The sequence below is a fragment of the Lissotriton helveticus genome, chromosome 9 (assembly GCF_964261635.1).
Source record: "Lissotriton helveticus chromosome 9, aLisHel1.1, whole genome shotgun sequence".
Lineage (NCBI taxonomy): Eukaryota > Metazoa > Chordata > Amphibia > Caudata > Salamandridae > Lissotriton > Lissotriton helveticus.
Window position 1 is genome coordinate 889279820 of NC_136070.1, and position 26775 is coordinate 889306594.

General features: G+C 44.5%; 1 protein-coding gene across 1 annotated transcript in view; it reads right to left on the reverse strand.

Moving 5' to 3' along the window:
• Nucleotides 1-293: 293 nt before the first annotated feature.
• LOC144783033 (olfactomedin-4-like) overlaps nucleotides 294-26775 on the reverse strand; it is a 74447-nt gene continuing 47965 nt past the window's right edge. The window contains exons 4-5 of the mRNA XM_078662217.1: nucleotides 14406-14556; nucleotides 294-1300 (exon numbers count right to left, since the gene is read on the reverse strand). Of these exons, the coding sequence (XP_078518343.1) occupies nucleotides 465-1300; nucleotides 14406-14556 (987 nt within the window). The 3' untranslated portion in view covers nucleotides 294-464. The remainder of the gene's footprint in view (nucleotides 1301-14405; nucleotides 14557-26775) is intronic.

The following is a 26775-nucleotide window of genomic DNA, read 5'->3' on the forward strand; positions in this document are numbered from 1 at the left end:
TGGACACCCCTAGCACCCTTGAAATCGCTATCTTATTTGCGAATAGCAAATTGCTAATCGCAAATAAGGAATACTCCCCATTCATTCCTATGGGCCTTGAGGCCCATAGGAATGAATGGGGAGTTATTCCTTATTTGCGATTAGCAATTTGCTAATCGCAAATAAGGAATGTGTAGGAATCGCAATTTATTTAGCGATTCCTACATGAATACCGTTTTGCGAGTCTGTAATAGCGATTCCTTATGAATCGCTATTAAAGACTCGCAAAACCCGCCGATGATGAATCAGGCTGTTTGTGTCTCCTGCCAGGAACTGGCCTGGTGGTTCCTTGTATTTCCAGCAGTTGAAGTGTCTCGGTGAAACACACTTGATTTGCGGGTTTACTGTGGATCTCTTAGGTTGATGGGGCCAAAACCTGCTGTTTTTCCTTAAATGATATTAAAATGGGGCTCATAACGGGTTCCTTAGCTATGGGAAGTGTCAGGGGAGAAGTTGGTGTCATAAGTAACCTGGTAGCCGTCATTGTACATATAGAGCTTTTGGTCGTTGGGGTTGTAGCTCAGGCTCTGCACTGTCTCCATCATCTTGTCAAGCATTATGCTCAGTTTCCCTTCTTTGCTGGTCTTGGTGTCATACTTGTAAAATATCTCCTCCCGTCTGGTGTTTACTGGCCTGGTAGCATAAAGAACTCCACAGATCATAAAGGCATTGGTCATCCCAGGTTTATACTGAGTCGTGGTCCAGCTGTTCTCCACGAACAAGGATGAGTTCAGCTTTCCGATGATAATATTACCTGCACTTGCCTCTGTGGAGTAAAGGACCCAGAGTCCTTCTTCATCGGCCACGAAGTCAATATCCTGCCAGGTGACTGCAGCATAGGAGAAGCGGTTGTTGAACGCTGCATTGGCCAAGGTCTTGCGCTCCAGTGCACTGGTTTCCAAATTCAACTTACACATGTCCCTGCTGTTGTAGCAGTTGTAGTAAAGGGAATTGTTGAAGGCAATCATGCCACCGCCCTGACCGCAGCTGCTGTAGTCATAGGAGTAGGAATTGAATCTGGAAAGTGACTTGTCTGTTGGTGTTTTGTACAGGAGGAGGTCATCATAGGACTGGTAACGGCGGAAGGATTCCATCATCCGCGCATCTTCATTCAAAGGGGCCACCCAGTACATGTTCTTATTTGGAGCCTCAGTGTAGGCGTCCTTACCCCATCCACCATATTTAAAGCTGAAACCTCTCCAGTTGAGCTGCACCACAAAGGGTTTGCTGACATTCGTTAATCCACCATGATCGCAGGTACCTGTTGTAACAGGGACAAAAAAGAAACAAATTCAGCATGGTGTGCTGTGACCTGTTTTTGTGGTATGCTATCGAAGTTCATGGCATGTAAAGTAAGATTTAAAATTACCCCTAGATCAATGTTTGTCTGCATGGTTTGTACATGAAAGCTTTGCCTAATGTCATTTGTTATTGTGAACTGGGGAGATGCAACATTGTGTTAAGGTAATTCGTGCTACATCTAATTCCTAGTTACTCTAAAAAACGTGTGTAATCAGTGGTTAGTTTTTACAAGAATGTCATTTTGGTCTATTCTAGGCAACCTTACGTGTTAAGGATGCCCTAGAGGCACTAGTTAATTAGGGTTTTCAAGTATATGAAACTGTTAAACACTTTGCTTGACTTAAAAAAATACAGTGCGTGCCACCATCTGCTGCGCTGTCACAATAAAAAAATTGTTTATAGATAGGTGCCGGTTCTAAGCACTGGCAAACACCAGCACAAATTAAATACCGTGTGTAATACTGATGGTTCTATTCATCCCCATACTAGTTAGATGCCATCAAAAAGGGTAACTTTGAGCAAAGGAGTTAAAAGCATTTGTTCTTTTCTTTTTTGAGTACTGGGATTTGGGAATCTCTTCCAATAAACACTATAGAAATTATGGGGCATATTTTCAAGGGGGTTTATCTCCGCTTTTTTGGCTTTAAAAGCCAAGAAAGCGGAGATAAAATTATCTCCCTATTACCTAGCTGTCGCTAACACCAGTTAGCGACAGCTAGTAGGAGATAGTGACCATCTTGGGCCCCACTTTGCCTGTCAGTGATATTTATCACTAATGACATGCAAAGTGGGCGTGCCAAGATGTTAGCGACTGGAAACAGTCGCTAACATCGCTATCTCCTATTACCAACTTCTGGAGATATTCGCGCTAAGCGCGAATATCTCCAAAAGCTAACACCTGCCCTGAGCAGTTCTTGGCCATGTTATCCAATGGGAGGTGGATAACATGGCTAAGAGCATTAGCTCGATAATGCATGAAGATCGCTGACTTTTCAGCGATATTCATGCATTGCGGCCGATTTTTATCGCATTCACGATAAACCTTGGTAATACCAAGGTTTATTTGCGATAAAAATCGCCGCAGCTCAGCGGTAAATTTTTGTCTCTAACCAAGCAATAGCGATAATTATCGCTATTGCTTGGTAATATGCCCCGTAATGTTTTGTTAGTGGCTGCTAGATAAACTTCGATATACGACGACAAAACTATAACAATGCTACCTTTACAGTATGGTTATTGAACATTAGGATATGTTTAGACTCCAGTCTCGCTAAACAGGTGTTATTGAAGCCAGAGTTTTGAACTCTATGAAAACGAGGTCACATGTAAATGAAATTCAAAAACCAGGCCTTGTCCTAAGGGGGAGTCCCTTCTGATCAGCCACTTCAGTGAGCCTTTTCAGATCACAATTTGCACTGTAGATACGGGGACTGATGTCACTGGTGAGTAATGTTAAAGAGCTCCATGCCCTCAAAGTGGAAATGTGAGATCAGGGATTGATGTAACTGCAAAACACAGCAGTGCTCACCTCAAACATCACAGTATGTTTTATTTTATTTTCTGATTTCCTAGTCCATATAGGACCTCAAACATACCCCCATTGGCACTGGGGAACCTAGGATCTGGCAAGACATCCCCTTTTCCACCAGACTTGCTCCAACTCTTCTCCAATTTAGGAAATGGACTGAAGACACCTCTTTAAAGAATACTACATCATGATTCAATGAGACCTCTTTCGATCTTAAAAACCGCCTACCTCTCCAATTACACGCTTACTGTACCTTTGTTTTTGACCTTGCCTAGCAAGCCTTTTGGCTCGGTTTGTGCTATACAGATAGTGCATATATATGTACTCTTTTTCCACATTACAAATTATGATAAAAAAGCAAGATTACACAGCCTCCTATTAACGTTTAGCCACTCACTGCAAAAGTTGAACTTTCTGATGATGGGGATTGGAAAGAGTGTTTCAGGCACTAATATTTCACAAATAATATTATCTCCTACAGCCTAAGTTGCTATTCAACACTGAGGGCCTTATTATGATGTTTGTCGGCTTGTGTCCGCCCGGCACAGTCGCAGATACGGGTCCGACCGAACTCCGGTCGGAGGTCCCGATTGCAGAATTACGACGTGACCCCACATGGTGCAGTTACATACTGTCATTTCCCTACAGGAGCTTGTGCCGTAAACGGTCTGTAGCACAAGCTCCCTTTTTTGTTGTCCTTATAACTTTAGCACTGTCTGATGAACATTCACAAAACTTTCCAACAAAGTACTCTTATTTGCCTCGTCGGTGTCCAGAAAGTTTAAACTTGATCCATCAAGTGGGGGGTGAGAAAAAGGGCTCACCCAAAACTTAAAATCCCATGCATCTTTCATAGTCTTCTTTAAGAAGCACTATCACAAAAACTGCTCAAGGGAATTACACCAAATTTAGCAGGAAGATAGATCTTTGTCTGCAGATGGTTCATTTTGTGATCTGGTGTAAATCTGTTCATGAGTTTTTGAGACATTAAAGTTAAAAAATATTTGTATAAGCCTCGTCCCTGCATGTAAAATTATATTTTTCTATATACAATAAAGTTAAAAAATATTTGTATATCAGGACAGCTGGGTTCAAGGGACTCTCGTAAGAGTCCCTCAAACCCAATTTTAAAAATACAGCATTTTGAATGGCCCAGGGACCTTTTGTTTCTCTCTGCCACTTCGTTCCCATGAGAGGAATGCTTTATATAGCCTTGTCTATTTAGGGTAAAACTTTGATGAATGGGGAACAAGAATGATTTGCAGGTATATGCTTGTCATGATGAAACAGCCATTTGCAAAGCTTTTCAATTGACCATGTTGCCTTAAATGTTTATGGGGAGGGACGTGCACGAGAGCGATGCCATGGTGGAGCTGTTACATTGCGGCAGGCGGAGCTAAATTAAACGGAATTGTTTTTGTATTGTATTGTAGCATATGAATAGCGTTTACTACCAATATTTAGGGGGCTGAAGTGCTTACTGTTTACCCTATGAGTGTGTGACTGAAAGTGTGTTGTATTTGCATTCAAGCTATGTTTACAGGGGCAAAACACCATATTGATGGGAGAGGTGAGGATTTTACAGCTGCAGGCTAGTGAAGAGGTACAGTGCCAGCTCTATGTGTAGGTTAACTGTACAGAGATAGTATTGGGTGCAGTAGGTTCATTTTCAGAATTATGTGTGCCACCTCAAGTACTGGAATAGCAATGGGGTGCTGCTAGACCGTTTTGCTGTTGCTTGACTGAGATTTATGTGTGAGTCCTAATACTGGGAAAGCTAGGGAGCAGCAGAAGATGACTGCCCATGCCCAGTTGTTTAGAGGGAGCCAGCACTGGGTGAATAACCAAATGTAGTCACAGGACAGGATTGAGGTGCACTGGCATAGCTCACTTCTTGAAAAGCAGGGATGGAGAAGACAAGGTTGAAGTTGCCTACTCTGCTGACTAAGGCCCTAACCCCTTAGCTGCTGCCCCTCCCCTCCCTCACCCATGGCGAGCCCTTTTTTGGCTTTTTGGGGTAGTTTGCACTTAGGGCTCTATAATATTTTATTTTACACAGATGGTATCCACACCGAACTTGTGTCCTTTTTCCAACATCCTGGGGATTCCAAAGGTATCAAGGAGTTGTGGATACCCTTGGAAGGGACCGAGAAAATAGGCAAAATATAGCTACATTTTAGTTTCGGGAGGAAAAATAGTAAAGAAAATGTGCTCTGGATTTAGGTGTCAGTTTCCCCCCCCCTAACAATATAATCAATTAATGATTTCCTGTGCTAAAGTCACAATCTTCCTAGCTTTTAGGAACATGCAGAGCTGTATAAAAAACTCTTTTTTTACCACAGTTTTGGAATTTATTGAAAGAGGTAGCCGATTTTTTTCAATATTTTGTGCTCTCAACCTACTTCCAGTTTGTGGTTAAAAGCAATGTGAAACCCAAAGGTGATCCAGGAAAGCTATAGATTTCCGAAAAGTAGAAACAATTCAAACTCAGCAAGGGGTCACATGTGTAGATCCTTCAAGGTTTTCCAATGAAACTAACTGTTGAAATATATGGCCATGACCATTGTGGGTAGCCCCACAGTATATATATATAACTCTTTTGTTTAATACTTTGGTGTCTATTGGGCTTTCTGCCCTCCCAGGGGTGCTGATTGGGGGAAATCACCTCATCTACCTCCCCCGGGGAGGGGGGGGGAAGAAAGTCTGCTGCCCCGTCTATTGGAGGGTTGGCGTATGGCCATGCACTTGTGGGTATCTTCCACTCCTATCTTAAAAAAAAAATCCCTGGTGCCTAGAAATCGGGGGTAATTACCCCCATCTGCCCCCCAGGAGTGCAGAAAGACTGTCTGGCTTCTTTTGTTGGGGGGGCATGTCCATGACCATTATGGGCAGCCCCCACGGCTATATTTGTATTTAAAAAAAATAACCTACTGTCTAGTGGTCTTTCTGCCTGCCCCAGGGGTGCATACTGGGGGAATTACTCAAAACTGCTCCCCTGGCGGCTCATAAAGACTGTTGCCATATCGATTTGGGTTGGGAACATGGCCATGCCCTGATGGGCAGACTCCACCCCTATATTTGTATAAGAAAAAAAATCCCTGGAGTCTAGTGAGCAGAAAGGCTACATTGTTTGAGGTGTGTTTTGGGGAAGTGTCAGATATGGGGGTCTCTAGTTAGCAATGGTTTGCAGACTTTGTCCAAATAGAGACCCTTGCTTCTAGTCATGCTAAGGGAGTTACGCTCTTAGACAACCTCTGCTCACACCCTTGGTAGTTTGGCAGAAGCAGACAGGCTAATCTCAGAGGTAATGTGCAAAGCATTTGTGCATGCATACAGTAACACAGTGAAAACACTACAAATGGACACCACACCAGTTTAGAAAAATTGCAAATCTTTATCTAAACAAACCAAGACTAAAATGATAAAAATCCAACATACAGTTATCAAAATACTATTCTTTGCAGATATATATCCCAAAAACACAGTTCCTTGAAGTCGGTATCTCTGTCCGGTGCTACTTTGGTGCTGAAAACGGATGTACGATGGTACAACGCGTGGTATTACCACACGTACCGTTACAACGCGTTTTTTACAACGCAAGTCGTTACCACGACTTGCGCTGTAGGGGTGCTGGACTTAGAATAGTTAAATTTACTATTCCAACACCAGCCTACGTACAGTAGGGAAGGTGTTGGAATAGTAAATTTACTATTCCTTGTCCTTGAGCGCCCTCCAGCGCAAGTCGTGGTTACGACTTGCGTTGTAAAAGACGCGTCGTAACAGTACTGCGGGGTAACATCCGCTTTGTAAAGGATGTTCCTCGCTGAAAACAGAGTCTAACAGTTCCAGCCGACCGCATCCGTGTGGGTCAGCGGTAGTGTCAGCAGTCTATGAAACAGTACCTTGGGTGTCGGTCTGATCGCGTTGGTGTGGGCCAGACAGTTGCAATGTGAAGCGTAGAGATGCTGTGTGTGGTGCACTCAAGTCACGTTGCAGGCAGCGGCTCGGTGACGGTCGTCCAACCGCATCAGTGAGATCAGGGCTGTGGCATGAGTTGAGGAGGTGCTCATTGCGGCGCTGACAGGTCACGGTGCAGGCAACGGAGCCAGTCGATGTGCAGGCAGGCAGCGACGTGTCGGTGAGGCCAGGTCGGTGGAGTGCAGTAAGCCAGTGCAGAGTGCGGGCCTACAGGTCGCAGTGCAAGCAGCAGCTCGGTGATGGTCGTCCAACGGCGTCGGTGTGACCAGGGTTGCGGTGTGAAGTGCAGTGGTACCTTCTGTTGTGCCTTCAGGACACAAAGCCAGCGGCAGTGTCAGCGACAGAGTCGGCTGCTCTTCCCCCTCTGTGGCAAATGAAACCCACAGTCCCAGAGGCCATACCCAGAGGGATGGTAAAGCCTTTTCTGTTCCTGGGACTTCTTGAACAAGGGACAAACTCTACTTCAAGTCCTTGCAGATACTCTTCAAGCAGGATGCACACACAAGGGCATATTACCAACGATTAGCGATATTTATCGCTAACGAGGCTTAGCAACACATTTTTTAACGCTAAGCATCGCTGGAAATTATCGCAGAGATAACTTGCTATTAGCAAGGTTTATCTCAGAAGTGATAAAAATCCTGGCGCTAACTGCCAAATGAGAGATTATCGCTAGAAAACCAACGATAATCTCTTGAAGTTTGGAGTTAGCTTGATGATAGGGGCTCACAAACTTAGCCATGATATCCACCTTCCATAGGATATCATGGCGAAGTCAGGAAAATACCAGGTGTAAAAAAAGCAGTGCTAACCGCGGTTAGCGCTGCTTTTTTTTTTATCACTAACAGGGTTAGCGAAATCCTTGATAATAGGAGAAATGTCGCTTAACAACATTTCTCCTATTATTTTTCTCTGGAACGCCCCCTTTGCATCTCATTAGAGATGCAAGGGGATGCGTAGGGAAAAAGGGTGCTAACATACAAGTTTGCGTGTTAGCACCCTGTTGCTGATAGGGAGATCATTTTATCTCCGCTTTCTTGACTTTTAAAGCCAAAAAAGCGGAGATAAATCCCTTGATAATATGCCCCACAGTACCTCTCCTTGGCAGAAACAGCTACTGCAGGTCAACCCCAGAAAGCACACAGCAAAGGGGAAATACTTTTCCTTCAGCTTTCCCAGCTCCTTGGCAGAGGTTCCTCTTGAGTCCAGAAGTCCTCTAAAGTTCTGTGGTCTGGGCCCCAATATTTACACTGCATTGTTCTTTTTTCTCTTGTGGCAAGGGTCTCTGAGCACATTCCAAACCAGCTCTGTCCTCACTGGTGCAGCTTCCTGACAGGAGGTGGAGAGAGCATTGTCCAAGGCAGAAAAAGGCCCATTCAGGTGGAGAGAAAGCTCCTCCCACTACTCTAAATGCAGCCCAGGTCTATTCAGTCCGGCTCTGACTTATCCAGGAATGGCAGGTCACACCTCAAACCCCCCCAGTAGCTGTCTGAAGAGATTGCACATCACCAGTTTCTGTCACACCAAAACCGGACAGTCAATCCACAAACTTTCTAAAAGTGGTATTTTCAAACACACAATATAAAAATGATCTTTACCAAAATACAATTTTTTATATTCTGAGTTCATAGATACCAAACTTCATGCTCCTATCTCATCCCCATGGGAAGTTATACTTGTACGATGTTATAAAGTATTCCCCATTCTATCCTAAGGAACAGATAGTCTCTCAGCAGTGAAACATGAAATGCACTGTTTTTTACTACTAGGAAATGTCCTACCTTTCATATACACTGCAGGCTGCCCATGGGGCTACCTTGGGCCTACCTTAGTGGTGTCTTACAAGTAAGAAAAGGGAAGGTTGTGGCATGGCAAGTCGGTGCAGTTGCCAGGTCGACACGGCAGAACCGAACTGCAGACAGACAGTGCAGTGGCAGGTCTGAGTTACATATACAGGCTGCTCGTGCGGGTGGCACAATCAGTGCTGCAAGCTCACTTGCAGTGTTTCGTTTACAGGCACTGGGCACTGTACTAGGGACTTACTAGTAAAATGAATAAGCCAATCAATCAATCAATCAAGCAATTATAATGCGCGCTACATACCCGTGAGGGTCTCACGGCACTGAGGGGGGGGCTGCTACTGATCGAAGAGCCAGGTCTTGAGAAGTCTTCTGAAGGCCAGCAGGTCCTGGGTCTGTCGTAGGCTGGCAGGGAGATCGTTCCAATCATAGGGAGATCTTGCACTTTGGCACTGCTTAAGAGTGGCAAAGTGTCCAAAGTATCTAGACCATCTAAAACAGAATCCAGCACTGTTGCAAAGCCATCATGTGCCTTGGGCACCCCCCAACTTTTTGCTCACTGGTACTGGTCATAACTGACTCTGACAGACCCTGGGCTCTGCCTAACCAGGCCCAGGGCCAGTGCTATGCTGAAAGAGACACTTAGAATGCAGTGAAAACATATACATACACTAGGGTGCACTAAGGGTTGGGGTGCCCCTGTGATTGGTATAACCTACCCCACAGGGCCCTAGCAGATAATAGGGAAGGGGGATTGAAACTACCTACCAGTCCCTAGTATAATAATAGGGCATGGCAGTTTAGAGGCCATCAGCCCTTTCTGCACTTGCATGTGTGCACTGCTGAAGCCTGAGGTCTTGTTTTAAATTGGCTGCTGGAAATGGCCCTTTTTGCAGAGTTATCACCAACATTTTTGCTTTGTCCTCCTTTGTTTTTCCTGACCTGTGGTTGTTGCCTATAGGACTCTGGGCACTTTACCACTGCTGATAAGTGCTAAAGTGCATGTGCTCTCTGTGTAAATCGTTATTGTGATGGGTTATCCGTGATTGGCTTATTTGTTTAACATGTAGGTCCCTAGTAAAGTGCCAGGGCTGGTACTTCAAATTCTACTAGTGGGCTTGCAGCACTGATTGTGCCACCCACATGAGTAACGCTGAACAGAGGTCTCAGGTCTGCCACCGCAGTGCCTGTGCGCAGTTTGTTAACTGACATGTTGACCTGGCCAGTGTCCACACTTGCCAGGTTTTACCCTTCACTTTTTCTTACACATAGGACACCCCTATGGTAGGCCCAAGGTACCCTCCTGGGCAGGGTGCAGTGTATGTGAAAGGTAGGACATGTACTAGTGTAGGTAACATGTCCTGATAGTGAAATACTGCCAAATTCGTTTTTCACTGTTGAAAGGCTATCTTGCCCAGAGGACAGAATGGGGAATGCTGTGTAACATGTTACCTGCATATCGTCCCATAGCAACAAGATAGAAATTTGGAATCTGGTATCCCTGAACTCAGAATTTAATAACCCATCTTTTAGGGAGGATGTTTTTTAAATGCAGTGTTTGGAAATAGCACTTTTAGAAAGTGGCTATTTTCTTGTTCAACCTTTCTGTGTACCTCTGCCTGTTTGTGAATTGACTGTCTGTTTTGTGAGTGACAGGGGCTGGGGTGGCTCCAGGAGGCTGGGTGAGTCAGCACTAGGCTGAATAGACCTATCTGCATTTGGAGTGGTGGGAGGAGTAGCACCTGGGTCTGAATAGGGCTGTGCCTGCCTTCCACAATGCTGGCTCCACCTCCTGCGGTGCGTCTGATGGCCCTGGCCCACATTCACAAAGGAAGAAGATGTGCATTGGCAGAGTGCATCCAGAACTGGTTTGGACTGGGTCCAGGACCTCTCACACATGAAGAACAAAGACTTTTGGGGTATAAATATCAGAGCTGAAACCCCTAAATTTTAGACTACTTTTGGAATCAAGGAGGAACCTTTACTGAGGAGAAAAGCTGAAGAGCTGAAGGAGAAGCCCTGCCCTTGCTGTGTGTCTGGGGTTGGCCTGTTGTTGCTATTTCTGCCAAAGGAAGGAGAAGGACTTTGCTATGTGCTGTATCGCCCTGCTTGAAGAAATGACTGTGCTGTGTGCTTTGTCCTGAAAGGAAAGTCTCAAGGGGCGAGAGAAGAGCTCTTGATATACTCAGGGATATCAAAGTTTCCAAGACTACTTCTACAATCAAGAGGAATCTCTGCCAAAGAAGATCAGCTGAAGAGACTGAGAAGGAAAATTGCCCTTGCTGTGTGTTCTATGGATGGTTGACATGCAGTTTGCTGTTTCCACTGAGGAAGAGGACAAAGGGACGGTGAGCTGTGTCCTCCCACCTGCTTGATGAAGGGACTTTGCTTTGTGCTGTGTCAAAAAGTCTCTGAGGGCCTGAGGAGAGCTAGCCTCCTGTTACGGAAAAACAGGGAGATAAAAGTTTCCAGGACCATCTACTGAGGCTGTGTGCATGTGTCTGCACGCCACTAAGAAATCTTTGTGAAATCTGCTGTATTCGAGAAGTGCTTCGTCCCACAACAACGCTGTGTGCGTGCGCCAGGGCTCAGCGTGTGGCCTTTGTAAAGCCTGACTCTGCCCCGATCGTCCCCGACGCTTAGGAGTGTGTCTGTGCTCAGCTGGGAACCGCAGAGAAGTGAACCACTGGCCCGGGTCCATTGTCGGGACTGCAGCGGCAAAGTGAGTGAGGAGCTGCGGGCCCAAGCAAACGAGTAACCAGTACGGAGTTGAGTCCATTGTCGGGACTGCAGCCGTGAGGAGAGTGAGGAGCTGCAGGCCGTTGCCTGGTAATGGAGGACTTAATGGCGAGGGAAGATGACGTGTGGTGCGGCCCACCCTGCAGGACATACGCCCAAGCTGGGGGATAGCCATGCTCGAATGCGAGTTGCAGCGCCAGTCAAATCTGGTCAAGGTAATGCTCCAATCATCACTGTTGCATTGCCTGGAGCGGGTTGGGAGTGAACGCATGTGTGGGGGGATTGTTCCAATAATTCTCTAAAGACCTCTACCTCTCGAACCGGTTCACAGGAGAGTCACAGTATCGGAGCCCGTCCTTTTTAGTAGTATTTACAAACCTTGCACTGAGAAGTTACTATCTTGACGAGTGAACTGTAAAAATTAAGGGATAACGTAACACAAAGCTTACTTTTTAACCATTAACAAGAAACATTATCAAAAGATATTTAGAAGAGGAAGGTCAACCGTTTATGTGCATTTTTGTTGTTCTGGTTTTGCCTAATCAGATAAAGATATTTATATTTTTATAAATAACTTGTGTGGTGTCCATTTGTGGTGTTTCAGTGTGTTACTGTGAGTGTTGGTACACATACTTTACACATTGCCTTTGGGATAAGCCTGTCGTCAGAGTACTTAGACGCCACCCTCACGCGCTGACGTCAGTTCTTCTTTTTTCCATGCCAGCAAGCGCAGATCCGGGAAGAGCAGTATTCCAGTCAATTTTTGACTAAATTGTTGATCTCTTTTGATCACCTTTCGAGTCGACCCTCGACATCCGGTGCCGATAGGGATGCCTGGTTTTAAACCTTGCAAGGACTATCAACGCTGATGTTGGTGACAGACCCACACCATCGGTGCCTTTATTGCCTCCGGGCCGACCATGATGACAAGTTGTGCCCCGACTGCCGGGCCTTGACCTCGAAGGCTAGACGGGAGCGGTCCCGTAAGCTGCTCGAGATCCGGCAGTCGGCTCCGCGCCGCTCGAGGTCCCAGTCGAGGAGGAAGTCGATGAGCCACAACCACTCGTCGGGCTTCAAGTCCTCAGGTAAGTCGAGGCATTCGAAAAAGAAGTCGAAGAGGCGTCATAGCTCTTCCGACTCCCCCGACGCTCGCTCAATGCGGCCGAGGGTTCGGGCAACACCGCCCTCGCGGCTCCGTTGGAGCCGCAGGTGCCGCGTCCAGCTCCATACCCGCCGGTCCCTGGGCTGCAGGCGACACCGGAGGAGATCAGCGCTTTTCACGCCCATGAGGTCACGTTTCCCTCCATCGGAACCTGCTGAGGTGCCTTCGTGCCCCGAGGGCCAGTAATTGGTACTGCTAACAAAAACTTTCCAGATCAAGTCTGACTCCTGGGGATATTCTAAGGTAAGGAATCTAACACTAACCTGTTTTTTTCAGATGAAAATTATTTTGGAAAAATAGTGGGTTCTAGTGTAGCATTTTGCCACACTTTGCAGGAAGTGGTCCGACCTTTGGGTGAAACTCTGCAGCTCATTGGACAGTAGTTCCCTCCTGCTTGACCCCAGAAAACATTGAATAAATATCTCAGAGGGGCGGTGCCTCTTAGATCTGCTGCTTGAAACTTAAGAGAATCAGAAGGGTCTGCGCTGAAGAGTTTGATGTGCATTTCCAAAGGCCTGCACTCTGAACCTTGCACCTTTTAGCACCATCTGAAACTACAGCCCTGTGGATCAAACCTGCTTCAAAAAGACGAAAGAGTGGACTCCCTGAAAGCGACAGGTTAACAGAGCTCACCTGGAACATCACCATAAGAATCCCCAGCCTGGAATACTATCAGTGGATGTGTAATGGTTTTGTTCAAGTGGATTGTGGGAATCAAAGTCTCACACTATTCAAGGACCGTCTTGGAGATTCCAGAACCTTGGATTGTGTGTTGGATACTTTGGAACCCGCAAGATGAACTTCAGGAAGGAGTTCTAACATGACCCAGCCTGCTCGAGGGGGCTGCACAATACTGGGGAGAGATCCTCCAGAACAATTGCTAAAGGTGAATGTGTCTCTGTCAGAGGCAACACGATGACTAAGAGGGGCACTGTTGGTTTCTAAGCACTAGAAAGAGACTAATCTTTAGAAATTCATATCTCTGGTTCCCTATAGGGGATTGTTTTACATTTTGGTGTCATTTAAAAAATAACAATGTTTCCTATTTTTATAAATTGGTGTTGGATTTTTATCTTGTGTTGTGTCTTAATTATTTACTTAATTGTTTTTTTTAAATGCTTTACATACCTGTCTTTGAAGTTAAGCCTGCCTGCTTGCAGCCACTTTACCAAGGGTTGAGCATAGGAATAGTTTTCTAAGACCTATTCTGAGCCCTATACTGTGTTAGTGGCCTTATTGCCAGTGGCAGACCTACAGTTGCCCCTACCAATTATCCACTTTCCAACAAGCACACATCAAAAATACCAGAGACAGAGGCAAAAAGACGGGCGCAAACCACCCAAAGAAGGGCAGGTCTAACAGAGAGCGCAAGCCCTCATCCAAGGGGCAGCTCTACCTATCCCTGGTGGCTAACGGGTGGCTACCTGTTTGGGGATCACTCTTCTGTGGTGATCCCCAAAAAGAGATCCACTGGGCAGAGGTACCACTGGAAAGGGGAGATACTCACCCTTCCAACAAAGATAATTCATACTGGGGGAGGGTGGTGTATTGCCTTGAGCACTGATTTAATGAAAGTAAAACAAGCCTAACTGCTCGTTTTACTTTAACTTTTAGAATTAATGATGTCATTACAAATAAAGAAAACTCCCAGGCTGCTTGGGAAGCTCTTCCTGTTTTCCTGAGCAGTCCTAGCAGCAGAACAAAAAACCCTCTGATGCAAAGCACCAAAGGGGCCTTTCTAACTCTTCCCTGCGTGGGCCAATGGCTGACAGACACATTGGTGAGGGAGTGTGCTGATGACCACACTTAAGGGGTAGATAAATCTGTAGTAAGGTTGAAAAGCAGTCTCCCTACTCACCGTAGGTAGGAGGTGAAGGAGAGGCTTTCCCTTGGTTTGTCTCGCAGTCCTTGAGTCGCTTCTGCAGGGCAACTATTTCTCGCCGCACTGCTAGCACGTTGTTTTTGTCGTATGATTCCAGCTGATTCACCATCAAGGAAATGTTTTTTATCTGCAAGAAAGAAAAGAAAATGTAAATGCCATCACAGATACTGAAGCAATCCATTTGTTGTGGGGGGCCAATGGCGGAACCAAATTTTTCTATGTACTCATAAAATGTTTGCATTTAATTGATAAATGGATTTGTATTTATTAATAACACTTTCTACAAGACTGGCAATGCCCGCAAAGGATTTAATGGGCTTCAGAGAAAGAACAAGTAAAACTGTATTCATTTTATGATGAAATTGAATTTATATATGATTGGGTGATAAATGGAAGAGGTGGCTATAGGTGGCTATAGTGGGTGTGTACACACAGCTTTGTGATTGGGCATCGCAGACTGCCATTTCACAAGGTGACCACTTGTAGCTTGTAAACATGAGTGGTGTGTTTGTTAGGTAAAGATAGGTATTCAAAATTAGTGCAAGGTTCAGTAGGTTATGGGGTGAGAACAGAGGTGGCATGCATTCCCCATGGGGAGTGTGCCAGAGACTGGCATGTACGAAACTGGCATTTCCAGGAAAATGAATTACCTGATATCTGAGTGGCAACCATGTCTAAACAGGATGAGCTCTCATGTCAGGTACAGTATTCAGCCTGTTGGTGCGGAATTAGGGCCGGATTTTGAGTTTGAATGTCCGTGGGCTGCCAAACCCACAGTGGCGGTCCGGCCACCGCTGCATCGGTGGTCCGGCCACCGGATTACAATTTGGGTGGATGGACCGCCCTGGGACTTCCGCAACCACAAGGGATAAGAGATCCCTGAGGGTGACACAGCGGTTTTGAGGCCACAATAAGATTGGTGCCGCTCACCAGACCATGAAAATACTCGTAAACAAAGGTGAACATCAACAGTGTGAGATTAAAATCCGATTGCGTCTCCTGGCACTGGTCATGGGACAAGATGAGGCATAAAATAAGACTTGGAGCGACAACAAAGAAAAATTAGAGAGAGAAAGTCAAGTTTGTCCAATACAGGTCCTGGAAGAAGTGTTTCATGTCATATTTTCTGGATTTCCACATAATATAATTTCTCTTGCAATTAATCTAGGAGCAAATCATTGCGTAGTTAGTAGGTATAACCAGAATCTGAGAGGAATCTGTTACATGTGGACTTATGATGGACACCTCTGGAACAGAGAGTAGATTTGCCCATAGTTAAGGCTGGAAGACATGTGGGCTTGAGGAGCATTCCGAAAGCTGTGATTGTAATTAATGGCTTTACTATACAGCAGGAGGGTATTGGTGAGAGATTACAATACTTTCATGGTGGAAGTAAAACAATAGATTTGGATAGAGTGTGATACTGAAGCATTGTCAGTTGTTGGATGTAGTGGAGGGGGTAGTTCACATAGGTAAGAATGGGTTGCTATTATATTTCTTTTATGTGTGTGTTTTGTAGCTCTTATAGAAACAAATGAGTTTAGAAGTTGGGTGTCAGTGGGGTGGTGTACAAGAACCGTAGATGGAGGAACATTCATGATAAATAAGCTAAACAAGAATATCATATATAAAGTTTATTCTTATATCAAGCAATAACACTTGATTAAATATAGACATGCAAGCTAGGGTGCCATGAGGAGTTTGATTGGAAGAGCATTCAAGCCTGAAGAAGGTTGCACAGAATTGATTGTGGAGCACATGCCTTAGGAAAGTTCTGAGTGGGTCAAAGAACCTGATCTTGGAAACAGAGTGGTCTTAAGATTTTCAGCAAGTTGTTGTTACCTTATTATAATGACCAAATTGGTGCATATCATAGAATGGTCTGTGAGGCATGAATGGTTGTTAGGACTGAGCACCACTGTACCTTTCCCACCACCAAACCTCTTAAACAATTGACTGCACACAGTGCTTACCGACTGCCCTGAACGGCCTGGTCACAAGGAAGAGTTGGGATCAAGAGACTGCAGCATTGTGGATGCGTACCTTGGAAACTGTAGCCATTATGGAGATGGCAATCCATACAACAGGGAGCTCCAACATACAGACACAATAGAAGGAGGTAGAAGCTTCTAGCAGGTAAACTCTGCCTACCTACTGAACCCACTCTGGTGGTGCCCCACCATCTCTCACAGGGACAAGTAGAGCACATGACAACAAATAGCCACCAGGGAAAGGCCTAGGAAAAGCACGACCACAGAGAGGTAGCATCGCAGTATCTCTTCCAGTACAAGATTAAAGTTGCTGAGCCTGCGTATGATGTCCATATGTGGTCCTGCTCTCCCGCCTTGACTGCTTAGATATTTACGGGCACATGCATCAACGATAATTGCATTAGCAAACGGTGCGAATCGCAATTTTCGACCGTTTGCGAATGCAATTATCAAAATTGCAATGCATCATGTATTTCGCAATTTTAGGAATCGCAATCATGTTGCGATTTCTAAAATTGCGATTGCATTTCAGAAATCGCAATTTCAGATTTCTGAAATGCAATGCATGATCATTTTTGAATTGCAAATTTTCAATTTGGAAGGGGTAAATTAGCATGAGGTTGAACCTCGTGCTAATTTACCGAAAACCTTCACACATGCACAAAAATGCATTTTTGAAAGTTGCATTTTACATACACACATGTCCTTGGGACATGTGTGTGTGTAAATTGCAGTTAAGTTTAATTTCAGGGGTGCAGGCAGGGGTTCTTTGGACACCCTGCACCCTTGAAATTGCATTTTCAATTTGTGATTCACAAATTGAAAATCGCAAATTGTAAATGCTTTCCCATTGATTCCTATGGGCCTCTTGGCCCATAGGAATCAATTGGAAGGGTTTTCCTTAATTGCGATTCGCAAATTGTGAATCGCAATTAAGGAAAAATACCGAATCGCTAAAAAAAATGCGAATTAATCATGCATTGCCGTTTGCGAATCCTTAATTGCGATTCCTTAATTTTCGCAATTAAGGATTCGCAAACCGCAACATTGATGCATGTGGCCGTTAGGCTTTGCGCTGCCTTTGTCCCAGTTCCTTCCTAACAGTCCTTCCTTCATTAGGACATCATGTTTGGTTCTTGTTCTTCTCCACTTTGTACCTCTCTCCTGACCTCTCCAATTTTGACACAGTCCAACCTTCTGGAAATGCAGGCATGCGCCGTTTTTACAATAATATGGTGCACCCATGAGTTTCCCTAAGTACTGGAGCTAAATTTAGCTATCTAGGGGCAATGCAGGCCCCCTTGCAGCATGGTGCAAGGGGGCCTGCATTACAGGGAATGGTTATTCATGTGCAAGAAGGTGCCCCTTCTTGCACATAAACAATCACTAATGGTGATTTGTAACTTCTATGTGTGTTGCAGAATGCAGCACATAAAAACAGCAAAAATGTTGCAGCCCATATAAAGGTTGCATTACTTAATGATTGTTCATGTGCAGGAAGGTGTCCCTTGATGGAGCAAGGTTTTGCATGTAAAGAGACTTGCTCGGACTCAACCCTCTCTAAATAACAAGTAATATATTAATCAACATGTTTCGTTTACTAAAAATTGCACCACAAGACATTTCTAGTATCCAGGGGAAGCTTACCTATGTGCTTTTACTAACAGTAACTCGAATACATCAAAATGGCCGCCGCAACGTGGGAATTTTGCTGCGCATGCATCTGTCACACTCACGTGATATGACATCTTGTCCGATTTTGGTGGGAAATCTTTGCTTCTGCGCACTAGTATTAAAGATGGCTACTCTATGTTTCACATGCTAATGCTTATGCTGCTGCTTATACTAAACATTGTTTGTTCTGCTTAATTTTTAACGCTATAGTTAAAATAAAGTAATGGAAATAGAGTAGAGATAAGTGGTATACAGTGCATTCATTTATTCTTTGTTCAAAAACTGTTCTTCTTTGACTTTGCTACTAGCTCGTGTTTGGCCAATCAAGTACAATGTAGCGCCATCTTGGGTCCCGAGAATGCGCATGAACCAAAATCCAGAGAGTCCACAAGCAATGGCATTGAACGGGTGCCAATGGCAGTCTTGTCTGTGATGCTCCTGGGAACCCGACCTCATGAACTTTCAAGAGGATGTCAACTTGTTAAAATGTTGTAACAATGTATTTACTATTAGAACATTCATTGTTGGGTGGAATAAAAGTGCATGGGAAAATAATATTATGGGAGGGAACGTTGATTTAAATATTTGAATGAAATGATCTCATAACTGGTATGGGGAGATGACCTCTCCTCGCCTTTTGACCAATCAAATTGAGGGAATACACAAATTTGAAACACTGGGGGGTGGTACATTGCCCTGGAAAATTATATCTAAGGTAGGCTTAGCTAGTTAGATTGTCCAACTTGTCCGAATAGCTGACCTGTCACTGACCCAACACACTCAATAGGCGATCGAGAGCAGAGGTGCTGGCCAAGCACTCTGTCAGAAGAATCGATAACCCAATCAGGGTTCTAAGGGAGAAGGATCGATAACCCAATCGGGGTTTTGAGGGAGAAGAATCGATAACCCAATCGGGTCCGACTGTTAGTCGCAGAGAGGGGTGTGACACTGGCGTTGCACTTTAGCTGAGGATACCTTTCCTGACCTACATTTGACCTGTCCTGATCCATTTTGGTCCGCACATGTCTTGGTTCTGGTCTACACCTGTTTATCCTGTTGGCACCTGAACTTTCGGGAATCCTGTCCTTTATCCCAGCCCGTGGCCAGGGTTGGTCTTCACACCATTCTAGGTAAATGTAATCTGTGTGGGTACGTCATCGTACTGTTTTCCCTTTTCTTCCCTTCCTATTTTCAAATGCTTAAAGACAGTCTCATACAATCTCTGCATATTTTTGCTTTGATCATTATCTTCCTAATTGAACGAGTTTTAATTGCAAATGTATGGACTCTGACATTTAAGAATGTACATAGATAAAGTGTTGAAACTTTTCCTTAGTTTGTGGTTATTTTATGCATGCAATTGTTGTTTTCTACCTATTATGCGAACACCCTTGATCCTTTAGGACTCTAGGTACCGGTGACAAGGATTGGTAAGTCAAATGGTACAGGTATAAGTCCTGAAAAGGTTAATTAAAATCCTGATTAAGAAGGGTTACCCGTGCAAAGTGTGTATGTTTATGGGCCCAGGTGAGTATGATAAATGAGCAGGTGAACCCGCACTCTATCAGTATTCTTTTGGTAGCAGAGTAGTGGTTAGGGTTTAGTTAAGATAGGTAGTTAGTTATGTATGGACTATTGATTTTGTATTGATTTTATGTGTTAACCAAAACCCGTTCGTATTGTTTTATATTTGTCTGGAATCCCCGGGGGCAGAATAGCGGGTGGTAAATGGAAGCCACACTGCAGTGAGGTCACTTGTCTGAGGAAGTAAGTGCGTAAAAAGTTAGGTAGAACTTGAAGCACTAATTAGGGATTTCTGTATAAATGTGTGAATAAGTGATAGCAGAGGAGTTCACTGGTGAAACTTAGGCCTTATATCACCTAGAAAGGGTAAGTCTGAGGGAGTAACAGGATTCTCTGATGCTTGTGTGAAGAGTAAGCAGAAGGGATTTACTCGTAGTGAGTGAAGGGTAACCGGAAGGGATTTGCTCGCAGTAAAAGAAAATTATTCTTTCCTTTGAATTTAGTCACTCGGGCACAGTGGCGAATGTTTCTACGTTGTTAATTAATGAATATTGCATTAAAGTGAAAAGAAATACGTTTTCGTATTACCTTGCAAAGGAGGGAGTCAGTCGCGATGCTGCGCTGACGTCACCAAGAGCCGCGCTGGTATTGGTTGAGACAGCGAGTGTGTAGCTGAGGTAATAGTGTAAAGGAGGGTTGAGTGCAGGAGCGTGAGAACTCAACTCACGGGAAAAGCAGCGCAACTATTGGTTGGAATTATTTGAATTCTAATTGTCGGTTAGCTGTTGAAAATAAGAAATGCGCTGGTATTGGTAAAGCTTTTAAGTAAACAGTTAGATATAACTAAAAAAACTCAATTTATCGATTTACATTATATGTGGCATCTAGATCCAGCAGTTATAGGAAATCGAACTGACAGAAAATATCTAGGTTTTGCTAGAGAACAACAGATTAGAGGAAGACCTTATATCATGTGCGGAGAAAAGAGAAAAATGTTGTTTATCAAGAAATTGAAGAATTTATTCAAGAAGGATACATTCGTTAAAACCAGAGAAGGAATTATTATTCCACCACCAAATACGGCAGCATTATACATGATGGTAGAAAGGGGCTACCACACCAGTGTGTGGTTAGAAAATTGGATAGAGTACACTAAGGAGGATGGTATTTTGGCATTTCCAGAAAATTGTACCTTTAATGGTAGAATTTTGTACAATTTAAGAACTTGCATGAATGAGTTAGATCCCAGACCCAGATTAACCCAATATGAAGCATTAGAGGAATGGGAAACTGAGGCTTTTGAGAGAGACAGACGCAGAAGTGACAGGAATTGGAGTAAATGTTATCCTCGATTTCCAAAAGAAACAAGAGATAAGCAAATGAAAAAATGTAGACAGTCCATGTTAGTGGGAGGATTATATCCTGTACTAACCCTTGAAGAACCATCTGGAAGCAAAGGCACAGAACAGACAAGAAATGTAATGACTAGTGGTGACTCAGAAGATGATTATTTAGAGGATTTGTTAATGAAAAATCCACCACCTTACCATGAAGAGACAGTTAGAGTTAACTCTAGTACCCCGTTCTTGAAACCACCTTTGATTCCACAAGTGGTACATGAAACCTCATTAGAAAAAGTATTACAGGAAAGAGAAATAGAGGCAATCAATAAACAGAGAAGTGAATTAATTCAGAAAATTACCCAGATGAATAGGAGTCCCAAAGCCCTAACAAACGCCGACAAACACCCTAGGCGGAGATGGGCAGAGTTCTCCCAAGCCAAATTCGATCTGGCACTAACCGAGAAGGGCCATCCTGGGGGCGATGGGGTAGATGAAATTAATACTAACTTTGACCAACGCATTATGGAAGCCCTGAATTCGGTGGCACCATTGGGTATGGCGAAAATAGGAGGCCGAGTGCAAAGATCGGCACCTTGGTATAATGCGGACCTGCGAACGGCCAAAGCAGCATGTAAACGTGCTGAAAGGCAATGGAGGATTGCCTATTTATCTCAGGCCAAAATAGAATATATAGACTGCAGGCGCATTTACCATACTCTGATTAGGAAAGCCAAATCATTGTACTATTGCAATAGGATAGAGGAAGCAGAGCAGTCCACCAAGGAGCTTTTCTCTATCTACAAGTCTATTGCAATAGGGAAACCAGCCGTGGTGCCTAAGAAACTATGTACTACGGAGGGTTGTAACCGGATTGCTGAGTTCTTTGCAGCAAAGGTTACCAACATCTATAATTCCTTTCCCCAGAGGACAGACAACGGCCCTACTTACCCGGAACCCACTAGAATGAAAGGGGAACAACGGTTATCCACTTTTGTTACTCCCCCCACTGCGGAACTTCTCCGTGTTTGTGGATCTATAAAATCTGGCTCCCCTAGAGATCCGACCACTCCTAGTCGGCTAAAGGGTAGTTTGCCAGTACTTGAGCCTTATGTGCGTCATCTACTGGACACCTCCTTTGAGTCCCAGGTGGTCCCGAATGCCTGGAAGCAGGCAGTGGTACTTCCTCTGCAGAAGAAGGCCAACGTCAGTTTTGAAAAACTGGACAACCTCCGTCCCATCTCCCTCCTGCCCTATATGGCTAAGGTGGCGGAAAAAATTGCCAATATACAGCTTATGCAGCACGTGGAGATGGCTTCGCTACTCCACGACTCGCAATTTGGCTTCCGCCCCCGCCATTCGACGGAGTCTGCTCTTCTCGTGGCGGTGGAAGCACTAAGACAGGGTGTGGACGAGGGCCAAACTATGGCATTGATCCTTCTTGACCTAAGCGCAGCGTTCGACACTGTAGCACATTCCACCCTGCTGCAGTGTCTGAACGGAGGAGGGGTGACAGGACCTGCGCTTGGTTGGATCACGTCCTTCCTGTCAGACAGGTGTTTTCAAGTCAGGCTAGGTGAATGCTACTCTAGGGAGATGGAGTTGGGCCAGGGCGTGCCTCAGGGCTCGTCTCTGAGCCCAACCCTATTTAATATCTACGTCTCCCCCTGGCGGCCATCGTGGAAGGATATGGTCTTCGTCTGGTGTCCTACGCCGACGACACGCAGCTGGTCATCTCCCTTTCGCGCGCGCCCGATCTTGCAGCGGACATCTTCAGGAACTGCATGCAAGATCTTGCTGCCTGGATGTCCGCAAACTGTTTAAAACTGAACGGCAGCAAGACTGAGGTGCTCGTGGTGGGGAGTGGCCCGTCTGCGTGGTCGTCGGCGTGGTGGCCGCCCTGCCTGGGTGAAGTCCCAGTCCCCTGCCGTGAGGCCAGGAACCTTGGTGTGTGGCTGGACGGGGACCTTGCCTTCGGCCCACAGGTCGGTCGGGTGGCGGGGGTATGCTTCAGTGTCCTGAGAGCCCTTAGGAAAGTGTTAGATCTGCTTCCCATTTCTGCTCGAAAGACGCTGGTGCACGCCCTCGTCACCTCCCGACTTGATTATGGGAACCTGCTCTATCTGGGGGCCACGGGCAGGGTCTTGGGCCGCCTGCAGGTCCTTCAGAATGCGGCGGCGCGGTTGGTACTTAGGCTCCCCAGGAGGTCTTCCGCCAAACCAGCTTTGCGGGCCCTCCATTGGCTTCCCATTGAGAGGAGAGTGGAGTTTAAGGCCCTTGCCACATGTCACCGCATTTTGAGCGGCAAAGCACCTAGACCGCTCCAGAGCCTAATAACCCACTATGAGCCCACACGCAGTCTACGGTCTTCTCAGACTGGGCTGTTAAAAATCCCCAGAGTATCTAAGGCACGTATGGGAGGCAGGTCCTTCAGATACCTCGCTCCCAAACGTTGGAATGCTCTCCCGCTGGAACTGCGACTTGAACCCTCTGAAGTCCTGTTCAGAAAAAAACTTAAAACACGTCTATTCAGCAGATAGCCTTGTGTGGGAGGAGGGGGGACAGCTACTCCACTTATCACAGCGCGGGGACACGCCAGTGGCGTAACCAGGCGCTTAATAAATGTCCAATAAAAAAAACCAATACCAGTAACCATAGGTCCTGTTTTTCCCTTGTATGGAGATAAACAACCCTGTCCTAAAACTCCTGTTCTGACTACACCATTAGTACAACCTAGAAAGGAACGTTTAATAGTTGATGACCGAGCACGTGAGTGTGAGTCAGTGATTTCCCTGATGGATTTACCTATATGGGAACCTGTGGGTGGCTCGATCAGGAAAAGCAGTTCTGGAAACTCTAGAGAAGTACAGATGGAAACCTCTACAGGAACGAGAAGTGCCAGAGTAGTAACTCCAGAGGAAATAGAAAGATGGACTCGAGAAGTAGAAAAGCCAAAATCACAGCCAAAGATATTAGATATTTTTACATTGAGAGTCGAACTGGAAGAAATGATTGCTGGAAATGTGGGATTGGAAAGGTTAAACACTTTCAGTGAAGACAAATTCTTATTTATATGTAAAAGTATCACTCGAAATACAAAAACATTTCATGAGAAATTAATGAATTTGGCTTCTGACATGAGAATTGACATTGGCAAATCTAAAGTGTTACAGAAACCTTACAGACCTGAATTTTCTGACAACGATTTAGAAAACATGATTGTGTAAGGGCGAAAAGTACAAATTAATGAATTGTTGTTGTTGTTACAAAAATGGGGTGATTTAGACAGATGGAAAGCTAGATGGGCAAAGAAAAAAGAGGAAGCTCAGGCAAATCGTAGTACATCTGAATATTTACTGAAAGAACCCGAGAAAGTGGAAAGGTTGTGCCCAATGAGAGAAGTGCCAGGAGGAGGCTATGTGCATGTCCCATGGTCCCGACAGGATATTTTATCATTTACAAATGATTTCCCGAAACTCAGAGAGAAACCTGTAGAGTGGTACAGGCAAATCGAAAGATTTGTAAAGGTCTTGAAAGTATTGTTAAAAGATTTAGATGGTTTATTCGACATTGTAGTCCCTGCAGATTTGTGGATAGAATGTAAAATTACCATAGATTGGCCCACTGATGAGTATCCCAGAGATCCAAAGACAGTAGCCTCTTCCGATGATGTAATGAAAAAGTACCATAAGTCATAACCTTCCTGAAAGGGAAAGTACCCCCAAAAGAAACAGACTGGACAAGAATAGACAGAACTACTCAAAATAAAGATGAATCAGTACATGCATATTATGAACGCCTTTTACAGGTATTCAAGCAGTACAGCGGGTTGGAAAACATTGATACGAAAGACATGACAGGTTTTATTTATGGGTTTGTGTCAAGGTTAAGGCCAGAAATTTTGCAAATGATTAAAGACCATAACATTTGTTGGCAGGCCAAGCCTGTCGATGAAATACTCAAATATGCAAAATATTGTGGGGCCGAAATTGACAATAGACAAAAGAATTTAGAAGAAAAGGTCATGTGGGCACAAGTAAAATTAGCAGAGCAACAGGAACTGCAATTAAGTCAAATGAAAAATAATCAGAGTCAAGTGGAAGGAAATGGGGGCAAACCAAGTGGAAGGATAAACAAGGAGGAGGCAAAGAAAAAGTTTCCCTGTCACGGATGCGGAAAATTGGGGCATTGGAGGAAAGAGTGTAAAGCTGTACTGAGTAATAATGTCCAAACTGACAATTTACATCCACAGACGCAGAATGAGGTGTCAAGGAAACCACAGCAAGAGGTACCACAAAACAAGTTACCCTTTGCGCCTATGCCAGATTTTGGGAGCCAAGCCAAATACAGTGTGGATAATATGAATTGGGAGAGAAATACCGAAAAGAACCCAGTGACTTTACAGTTCCTTTTGAGTGACACATTTTTTGAAGAAGACAATTATTGCCTGAGAGAAGAGGAAGAGGAATGCGTACTTGGCGCATCCTTGCCGGTAGATCAATCAGGTCCATACAATGAGGGTAAAGTTAAGGGAAAGGATTTTACTTTTCTGTTGGACACTGGTGCTACCCGTTCTACTGTGAGAACAGCAGACGTTCCAAACCTACCCCTCTCGGGAGAAGCGATCCAAGTAGTGGGGTTTCTAATAAAAAAATTAGGACCCCTGTTACAGAATCCCATAAAGGTACAAATAGGGAAATTTAAAGAAATGCATACATTTGTCGTATGTGATTCTAGTCCAGTAAACCTGTTAGGTAGGGATTTTCTGTGCAAAATGAATTGCACTAGCTTTTGCACCCCAAGTGGTGTTGAAACACAAACCCCTGATGAAGAGGGAATTTACAAATTATTGTTAGCTAAGCAAGAAACTGAATTTAAAAAGATGACCTTAGACGATTTACCAATTGAATTGCAGAAATCTGTGATTCCTGACGTGTGGGATTTTACTGGAAAAGATGTAGGATTAATGGCAAATGTAGATCTGATAAAAGTGACAGTGAAGGAAGGTGCAGTTTACCCAAATATTCGACAGTACAAAATGAGACCAGAAATAAAAGCAGGGGTTGCTGCAGAGATAGAGCGTTTGGTCGAGCAAGGTATTTTACAAGAAGTAATGAGCAGTCCCTGTAATTCACCTATAATTGGCATAAAGAAACCGAGTGGAAAGTACAGGGTCGTGCAAGACCTTTGAAAGATCAATAAGATTGTCTTCCCATGTTGCCCAGTTGTGCCAAATCCTGCAGTAATTCTGCATCAGATGGGGAGCCGGATGGTTCACTGCAATTGATTCATGCCATGCCTTTTTCTCCATTCCATTACATCCCGATAGCAATTTTTTATTTTCGTTCAAATTTGACGAGCATGTCTATGTCTGGAATCGCGTTCATCAGGGGTATACTAAAAGTCCTTCGATTTTTAATCAAATTCTGAAAAAATGTCTTGAGTCTTTGGTGCTGCCCGGACAGTCTGTCCTGGTGCAGTATATAGACAACCTGATGGTGGCGTCTAAAGTTCGAAATGACTGTGTTGTCAACACAATTGCATTACTGAATCACTTAGCTGAAGGTGGACATTAAGTGTCACCTGAAAAACTACAATTCTGTACCACTTCAGTGAAATATCTGTGGTACCAGATAGAAAGAGGTGTAAGACGAGTAACTTCAGAAAGAAACAAAATAATTAGAATATGAATCTGCCTAAAACACAGAAAGAAATTAGAATAATCCTCGGAGTTGTAGGTTACTGCAGGCAGTGGATTGGGGGATTTGCAGTCCTAGCTAAGCCCTTGATTCAAATGACAAAGAAGAGAGCAAAGGA